Raw genomic sequence first — 10000 nt, 5'->3', positions numbered from 1 at the left:
ACAACTGCTCCGTCACCAGCTTCAGCTACAGCACCGCCAGCAAGCCGGCCCACATCACCATCAGCACCGCCGGTCCGTTCACCGTGGTCTTTAATCCTGAAACACCTTAAAGTCCCCTGAGATGAGCTCCTCACTGACTTTAAGGTGTTTTAGCTTTAAGGGGTTTTGGATTTTTAGATTTAAGGAATCCACTGATGGCACAAGTTCAGGGATTCACCCAAAAGTTTGTGTTATTAATGGATAAAGTAATTATTTATTTTAATGTATTAATTACACAGTTTCAGAGATTTACAAATTTAGCAATTGTCCCTTTATTTTTATTTTCGTGGAAAAAATGTCTTTGTTAATATATCCTTTAGTCGTATTTAAAATACCTTCATTATATTATTTGAATGGGTGAATTAATGGAACTTTAATGTGAAGATATTTACAAATTCAGTTTCATAGATTTTTTTAAATCTCTACCAAGCTACTGTGAGTAAAACTCAACACTTCCTGCAGGTGTTTCACATTAAAAGCTTAGTTTAGAATGGGAGGTGTTGTGTCCTTTGAACAGCTTGAAGGCTTTTATTGTGAAAGTATTACATTTCATTGATAGTAGCCTAACATGTAGAATCTATGGAGTTAGAGCTGTGGAAATGTTCTTTATACTGAATTTATTAAGAGAACAAGTAAACGAGATAATTATGAATAAAGGTTTTTCTTTTTAATACGAGGTTATTGTTGTTGTTGTTTGTGTCTGCAGCTAAAGAGATGAACCCGAGCGTAGCCGCCATCTCGGCTCTGGCCGTCCTCAGCATCCTCCTCATCAGCCTGCTGGTTCTGTTCCTGCTGGTTCTCCGAAAGAAGCACCTGCAGATGACCAGGTACTCAAACACCTTCATCACTATCATAATCATCATCAGGAATGTGGTTCATGGGGACTGAGAATCACTGAGAATGTGGTTTATGGGGACTAACAATGTGGTTCACGGGGACTAAGAATGTGGTTTATGGGGACTGAGAATCACTGAGAATGTGGTTTATGGGGACTGAGAATCACTGAGAATGTGGTTTATGGGGACTGAGAATGTGGTTTATGGGGACTGAGAATCACTAAGAATGTGGTTTATGGGGACTGAGAATCACTAAGAATGTGGTTTATGGGGACTGAGAATCACTGAGAATGTGGCTTATGGGGACTGAGAATGTGGTTCATGAGGACCTAGAATGTGTTTTATAAGGACTGAGAATGTGGCTTATGGGGACTTAGAACACCTAACTATCAAATAGTTAAATATTTTTAGGCAAATTATTTTTAACACAATTCTGAAACTGTTATCGTCCCTTTATATATATATATCAGTTTCCAGTTATTTTCACCACAGCTCACTTCCTATATTTGCTGCTCAGTCATCAAATATTTCTGACTTCCTCAAACTGTTTGTCTGTTTTCTGTTTCAGAGAGTGCGGCGCAGAGACTTTTGTAAATTTTGCTTCGTTTGAAAGAGACGGGAAGCTTCCTTATAACTGGTAGGATCATCCTCCTCTTGTTTGTCATCTTCAAATCACTGTGACATGTTTAGACCACATCTTTAAATCAGAAATGATGGAGCACCTCACAGTCCTGAGACCTGGCTTTGAGATCCAGTCCGCCTCAGAAACCACACATCCTCAGTTTGGATGTGGAATCCAGTCGCTGCAAACTCCCTCAGAGACCCAATCAGAGGCAGATTAGCGGCCTGGGGGGGGATTGAGGAGGCAGATTAGGGATTTGAACATGTAGCTACAGATTTTAGCTTGTTTATGGCGCTTTAATGATGATGATGATGGTGATGATGAGAATGATGAAGATGAGCTCTGCCCCCCCATGCTGGCTTTGTTTGGACCAGCTGAAATGGGAAATGTGTTAGCTGATGAAAGCTCAGGAAGTCCCTTAATCTCAGATTAAAGGGACAAAATGTTGTTTTTTGGAAGTTAAACAGCTGAAAGACGGTCAGTTAAGGCAGAAGCTTCCATCATTACATGTGTTGATGTCGTCGTGTTGAAGACCTTCTGTGGATGTGAAGAGACGAGACACATAAATGTGTGAAAACCAGATGCTCAACACATCTCCATCTGAAAATGACCCTCATGAACAACAATAACGATTTTGTGCTTAGTGCATAAATAATTAAACAAATAGCACTACGCTCCTTATTATATATTTTCTTTTGTATCCACATGATACAAAATGCAATTTGATTAGTTCATCCCAGAATGTGTTATGGTGTCCCACAGAATGTCCTCGACTTGAGACTAAACTAAAACCTAAGTAATTATTGTTAATTATTGATAATTAATGTAAAAAACATGAAACCTTCAATAATAATGCTGATGCAGCAACTGATTCTCACTTGTGTTCCTGAAACAAAACTTCATTTCATGCTTTGAGAAATATAATCATGTTTTTCATTAAACAGAAGAATCCAAAGTTATCAAATGTTAAATGATAAATGTCTAAACACAAGCAGTCGTACAGAAACGGATGACTTCTGTGATCAAAGTCAAGAAGATAATGAATCTCATCTCGAGCATCAACTCCGACACACTTCTTCCTACGGACACATTTCTGTTGTGTTGACGTTTCCTCTCTGGAGGAAAACATGAAAAAGTAAAACAGATGAAGTTATTCATACATTCACTCATTCAGCTGTTGTTGCATCATTGTACAAATGAATCAAGTGAAAGCAGAACAGCTGGAGGTGAAAGAGGTTCGTTCTGCACGTTGTGCTGCATCAGTGGCAACGCGACCGTTAACGACATCATCTGTTTTAATGTGGCCGTCACGGTCTGACGTCACCCCCGAGTGACAGAATTTGGAGTGTAGATGATGAGTCGTCCTGGCTGAGTGTTGCATTGTGGGCCGGGGCCCGGGAAGACGCGGTGATGTCACAGACTCGGGGCCAGAGGGTCGAGACAGAGCGGCCATTGATGTCCAGCAGCAGACAGACTGCTGTTGTCCTCCAGAGAGACAGCGCTGCATGATGCTTTAACTCTTCTTTACTAACGGAGCACCACGTTCTGGCCCCAACATGTCGCCACCTAGTGTCTGCTTTTCTTTATTTTCACTTGTGTGTGTTTTTATTTCTTTATTTGAACCCCCTTCAGGCGAAGAAGCCTCTTTGCCTTCCTTACCCTACTGCCATCCTGCCTTTGGACTGACTATCTTTTGGCTTTTTATATTAATCCTTGGTAAGTAAGCCAAAAAACACTTCACTTCAGGGGCATGTCTGAGCAGAGCCACAGCCCGCAGTATTGATCCGAGACATTGTTCCACATTGTGGAGCCACCGGACCACCTCTGGATCCAGAACTAAAGCATGAGCCTGGTGATGTTCACTGTTCTCTTGTTGTCAACAAACTCCACGAAAAGACCAAAACCAACAATTCATTTACAGATGTGGTGTACCTCAAGGCTCGAGTCTCAATTCAAATGCTTCTCCTTCATTATTATTATTTATGCAGATGATATACCTACGCTAGTGATATTATTGTCTCTTTTCCCTCAAATACTGATCTAGATATTACAAGATATCTTGTGGTTTAGTTTCTTAGAAAGGATCAGTCTGTTGGACCAAATAGTTTTACTATTTCAAACAAATCCCACGAAAAGACCAAAACCAACAATATATTTACAGATGTGGTGTACCTCAAGGCTCGATTCTGGGGCCTATTATTTTCTTTTTTTAAAAGCATTATGGAATTTAAATATAGAATTCCATATTTATGCAGTTGTCAATGCTAGTGATAGTTATTGCCTGGTTGCCCTCAAATTCAGATTTGAGGAAAATAAGTGTTAGATAACTTATCAGTCTGAGATGATTGTGTTAAACAAATCCCATGAAAAGTGACCTCAGACATTATGATTCACCCTGATGACTGTTGGGAGGAAACAGGAAGTGAACCGCTTCATCTTCTGCTTATGTCCAAGGTTTTGTTAAGCCGTCCATTGAGCCCGACCTTTTTCCTCTACGGATGTTTAGTGTCTCTTGAACAATGTTCTCTGGTGGTGTAGCATCACAACTACTGTGACCACTAGAGGGCGCCGTCACCTGAACACAACACATGTTGTTTTGGGGTATTTACTGTTGTTTTTCTTTGAAGATAGTCTTGACGTGGTCGACTGTAATAAACTGCTGCTTTAGCTACTTATCAGGCTGATTATGCTCGTCACTGTTCTTCATTCTTTTGTTATCGTCGGTTTGTCACCTGTGAACTCTGAATATTAAATCTGGTGTTCCACAAGGATCTGTTGTTCTTAGTTTACATTAATTATCTCCTTGGGTTTGTAACATTTTTTTCAGTGAGTGTGTTTAATTATGTTTTTGGACGATAGAGCTCTATGGCAACGAGGAAGAAGATGATTTCATTGTTGGTTTTAATCTGCACATGGGATTTGTTGACAAGAACAAATATAGGATATCACCAGAGTTATACTGAAACACTTGAAAGCTTCATTTTAAAATAAAAATCCTTGCAAGTCCAGTTTGATTGACGGGGAAACAGGAAGTCAGCAGATCATTTCTTATGACATGTTGAACTTTGTCTTGCGATGCTGTGACTGGTCGAACTGTCAGAGTCACACAAACATGTTGGATGTAGCATGATGTTAACTGCTGATGCTAACTGCTTTGCTCCATGTTTGGTCTCTGCATGCCGTCTTTCTCTTTGTGTCTGTTTCCACCGAAGAAGTCGAGGTTGAGTATGTAGCGCTGCTGTTAGCGTAGCTTTTATCTCCTGTATCTATTATGATATAGATGTTATGAATGTGCATGTTGCTGGTTAAAGACACACTTGCTGACTACAGATGTGGAGATCTGTAACACAGTCAGTGAATCTTTGCTAATGCAGAAGCATGAAGCGTAAAAGATAAACGACTGTAAATGTAAACATGCTGCATGTTTGTGGTTTCATCACTGAGCATGATATTATGATGATGATACAGTTATTTTGAGGGTTTGACTGATGGACGGTTCCATTCTGGCCTTTTATGGAAGTTTATGTCTGTCAATAATCAAATAAAGTCAAGTTTGCACAAAATTTAAATGTTGAATTAATTTACGTACTGCATTGGCAACAGGATATGAAATTACATTTTAATTTTCCAATTTGCAAACATTTGTGCACCTTTAACCTGTAAAGGAAGTTGACATTTGAACTGTATATAAATATCCTTATTTAAAACCTCATTATTCATAATTAACACGACTATTAATATAATTTGCCTCTTAGGCCTTTTTTTGATTTTTTTCTCTTTTATCTAAAATTGGGATGAAAATCAAATTCACATTCAAAACCCAGTTTGCAATTTAGATTAAAAAAATGTATTCAATTAAATGTAATATATGTTGTTTGATACATTAATAATTACCCTTTTCATTTGATTTAGTGAATTTGTGAATTAGTGATTTGGTGAATTAGTGAATTGGTGAATTAGTGATTTGGTGAGTTAGTGAATTGGTGATTTAGTGAATTGGTGATTTAGTGAATTGATGATTTAGTGAATTTGTGATTTAGTGAATTGGTGATTTGGTGATTTAGTGAATTAATGAATCGGTGAATTAGTGATGACATGATTTAGTGAATTAGTGAATTGGTGATTTAGTGAATTGGTGATTTAGTGAATTAGTGATTTAGTGAATTAATTAATCGGTGAATTAGTGATTTAGTGAATTAGTGATTGAGTGAATTGGTGAATTAGTGAATTAATGAATTGGTGAATTTGTGAATTTGTGATTGAGTGAATTAGTGATTTAGTGAATTAATGAATTAGTGAAGATCTCTGAGGCAAATTTGTGATTTCGTGTCAAAGTAAATGAATTGAATTGATTTCCTTTTGGTGCTGGCAGACGTTGACATTTAGTTTCTGACCACTGAACACAACAGGTGTCACCAGATAAACCCTGAAAGATAATAAGATGCGATGATTCAGTTCTCTGTTTCTAACCACTTCAGCAAATTCAATGAAATAATATTATGTTTTATGAAGAATTTAAATATATCACCATTAATAAAGGCTTTAAATCCCACATCGGTCAAACTCTGATGTCTTAATATCATACAGTATCAGATAGTGTGTAATATAGTCACCATGTTTGTATTTCACAGGAGCAAGACAGCTTTAAAGAAACGGAAGCTAACGAGGTAACGAGACTAAACTTCTGTGGCTTCTTCATCTTTATTTATGTATTCATGTATTCATGTATTTATGTTGTGTGTGTTTGCTGCTATCGCACTAATAACCTTCAGCCAGAAACAGAACATTTAAATATTTAACATTCAGACAGAGCGCAAAGATGGATTAATAAATGAGTTTTAAAGCACAATAAAAACATGAATTTTGTCTTTATATTCATATTATTCCATAGTTCTTCTTATTAAACCAACAGCTCACTCAGATGTGTTCTCCTCATCTATGATTCACATATTTAAATAAATCAGTTACATTTCGATCTTTGGTGTGTGTGTGTGTGTGTGTGTGTTGTTGAATGTGTAAATATGAAGCAGTCATATTTATATTTGTATGTTTTATATACATATATATGTTAGTTATATATATATATATATATTTATATTTGTATGTTTTATATATATATATGTTAGTTATATATATATATATATTTATATTTGTATGTTTTATATACATATGTATCTATGTTAGTTATATATATATATTTATATTTGTATGTTTTATATATATATATATATTTATATTTGTATGTTTTATATATATATATGTTAGTTATATATATATATATTTATATTTGTATGTTTTATATACATATGTATCTATGTTAGTTATATATATATATTTATATTTGTATGTTTTATATATATATATATGTATCTATTTCTGTTGTCTTCTTTCAGTCCCGTGCAGCTGGATGACTTTGACGCGTACTTCAAAGAAATGAGCAAAGACTCTGCCTACAAGTTCTCTCTGCAGTTTGAGGTACAGCAGGTCCAGACCGGAAGGTTCAAACCAGAAGGTTCAGAATAGAAGGTTCAGACCAGAAGGTTCAAACCAGACCAGAAGGTTCAAACCAGACCAGAAGGTTCCGACTAGACCAGCAGGTTCGGACTAGAAGGTTCAGACTAGAAGGTTCAGACCAGCAGGTTCAGACCAGCAGTTTCAGACCAGCAGGTTCAGACCAGAAGGTTCAAACATACTAGAAGGTTCAGACCAGTAGTTTCAGACCAGAAGGTTCAAACCAGCAGGTTCAGACCACCAGTTTCAGACTAGCAGTTTCAGACCAGAAGGTTCAAACCAGAAGGTTCAAACCAGAAGGTTCAGACCAGAAGGTTCAAACCAGAAGGTTCAGACCAGAAGGTTCAAACCAGAAGGTTCAAACCAGAAGGTTCAGACCACCAGTTTCAGACCAGCAGTTTCAGACCAGCAGGTTCAGACCAGCAGTTTCAGACCAGAAGGTTCAAACCAGCAGTTTCAGACCAGAAGGTTCAGACCAGAAGGTTCAAACCAGCAGGTTCAAACCAGCAGGTTCAGACCAGAAGGTTCAAACCAGCAGGTTCAGACCAGCAGGTTCAGACCAGAAGGTTCAAACCAGCAGTTTCAGACCAGAAGGTTCAGACCAGAAGGTTCAACCAGCAGGTTCAGACCAGCAGTTTCAGACCAGCAGGTTCAAACCAGCAGGTTCAGACCAGAAGGTTCAGACCAGCAGGTTCAAACCAGCAGGTTCAGGTTTCTGCCCAGTTAACGTTCCCTCATTGTTTTTAGGAGCTGAAGAGTGTCGGTCTGGATCTTTCCCATGATGCAGCAGACCTGCCCATCAACAGGCCCAAGAACAGATACACAAACATCCTCCCCTGTGAGTCACTGACCGCAAAGCATCATGGGAAAAAGAGGACGAGCTCACCAAACTAAAGAGCTACAATTATATGAATGAAATGTGAAGTTCGGATCATCAAACAGATTTATGGATGAAAGTCACGTCACACTAACGAGTTTACTCGTCTCACAGAAGCACGAATGCTTCCAACAGTTAAATCTTTAAATCTTTAAATCTTTAAATCTTCAAATCTTTAAATCTTTAAATCTTTAAATCTTCAAATCTTTAAATCTTTAAATCTTCAAATCTTTAAATCGTTAAATCTTTATCTGCAGACGACTTCAGTCGGGTGAAGTTGATCTCGATGCACGACGATGAAGGTTCAGATTACATCAACGCCAACTACATACCTGTGAGTATAAATATACAAATATACATGTATTTCACTTTTAATATGATTTACTTCATAGTTTTTCAGTGGTGTAAGAATTATCCATATATATTACTTACAGTAAAAGTACTTATAGCACAGTGTACAAATACTCTGCTCCAGTAAAAGTACTTATACCATACTGTAAAAATACTGCATTCAGAATATTATTCGGTAAATGGTCCCATGTTACCTGTATAATGTACTGTGGACTGTGTATTGTAATATTTCACAGTACATCAAGTCATTATAGTAAATTGTAGAATTGTAGTTTCTTCTGTTGTCATTAATATTTTATAAAAGGATCAAATGTTGAAATAATAAAATCTGAATCTGTAAAGTAACTAAAGCTGTCAAATAGAAGAAGTACAAAGTACTATCTTTCCTTCTGACGTGTAGTAGAGTAAAAGTATATGAAGTAGAAAGTAGTATCAGGAAAATGAAATACTCAAGTAAAGTAAAAGAACATAAATTGTACTTACGTCCGCTTTTAGTTTTCTCAGTGAAAGAAAATAAATACTGAATTCACTTTATTATTATTTATATATTAATGACTGACGATATCTGTTCATGACAGTAAAAGTGTGTATTTTGTAACTTTCAGGGGTACAAAAATACAAAAGAGTACATCGCCACTCAGGGTCCGCTACCGGAAACTCGTAATGATTTGTGGAAGATGGTTCTTCAGGAAAAGTGTCCGATCGTCGTGATGCTGACTCAGTGTAACGAGCGGAGGAGGGTGAGTACTTTAATCTAGTACTAGTACACATGTGAGGGTGAGTACTTTAATCTAGTACTAGTACACATGTGAGGGTGAGTACTTTAATCTAGTACTAGTACACATGTGAGGGTGAGTACTTTAATCTAGTACTAGTACACATGTGAGGGTGAGTACTTTAATCTAGTACACATGTGAGGGTGAGGACTTTAATGTAGTACTAGTACACATGTGACGGTGAGTACTTTAATCTAGTACTAGTATACATGTGAGGGTGAGTACTTTAATCTAGTACTAGTACACATGTGACGGTGAGTACTTTAATCTAGTACTAGTACACATGTGAGGGTGAAGACTTTAATGTAGTACTAGTACACATGTGACGGTGAGTACTTTAATCTAGTACTAGTACACATGTGAGGGTGAGTACTTTAATCTAGTACTAGTACACATGTGAGGGTGAGTACTTTAATCTGGTACTAGTACACATGTGAGGGTGAGTACTTTAATGTAGTACTAGTACACATGTGACGGTGAGTACTTTAATCTAGTACTAGTACACATGTGAGGGTGAGTACTTTAATCTAGTACTAGTACACATGTGAGGGTGAGTACTTTAATCTAGTACTAGTACACATGTGAGGGTGAGTACTTTAATCTAGTACTAGTACACATGTGAGGGTGAGTACTTTAATCTAGTACTAGTACACATGTGAGGGTGAGTACTTTAATCTAGTACTAGTACACATGTGAGGGTGAGTACTTTAATCTAGTACTAGTACACATGTGAGGGTGAGTACTTTAATCTAGTACACATGTGAGGGTGAGTACTTTAATCTAGTACACATGTGAGGGTGAGTACTTTAATCTAGTACACATGTGAGGGTGAGTACTTTAATCTAGTACTAGTACACATGTGACAGTGAGTACTTTAATCTTGTACTAGTACACATGTGAGGGTGAGTACTTTAATCTAGTACTAGTACACATGTGACGGTGAGTACTTTAATCTAGTACTAGTACACATGTGAGGGTGAGTACTTTA

General features: G+C 37.2%; 1 protein-coding gene across 3 annotated transcripts in view; it reads left to right on the top strand.

Moving 5' to 3' along the window:
• ptpro (protein tyrosine phosphatase receptor type O) overlaps positions 1-10000 on the top strand; it is a 48796-nt gene that overhangs the window by 29952 nt on the left and 8844 nt on the right. For 2 of the 3 annotated variants that reach the window (XM_079294078.1, XM_079294079.1), the window contains exons 13-21: positions 1-72; positions 746-866; positions 1444-1512; positions 3130-3213; positions 6129-6164; positions 6891-6972; positions 7756-7846; positions 8143-8219; positions 8842-8976. The exon at positions 1-72 is cut by the window's left edge and continues 67 nt beyond it. In XM_079294078.1, the coding sequence (XP_079150204.1) occupies positions 1-72; positions 746-866; positions 1444-1512; positions 3130-3213; positions 6129-6164; positions 6891-6972; positions 7756-7846; positions 8143-8219; positions 8842-8976 (767 nt within the window). The remainder of the gene's footprint in view (positions 73-745; positions 867-1443; positions 1513-3129; positions 3214-6128; positions 6165-6890; positions 6973-7755; positions 7847-8142; positions 8220-8841; positions 8977-10000) is intronic. The other variant, XM_079294080.1, reaches the window with a different exon arrangement.

The sequence above is a fragment of the Melanostigma gelatinosum genome (genome assembly GCF_949748355.1).
Source record: "Melanostigma gelatinosum genome assembly, chromosome: 22".
In the NCBI taxonomy this organism is placed as follows: Eukaryota; Metazoa; Chordata; class Actinopteri; order Perciformes; family Zoarcidae; genus Melanostigma; species Melanostigma gelatinosum.
Note: the sequence above shows the minus strand (reverse complement) of the source record. Positions and strands in the feature narration are given on the sequence as shown.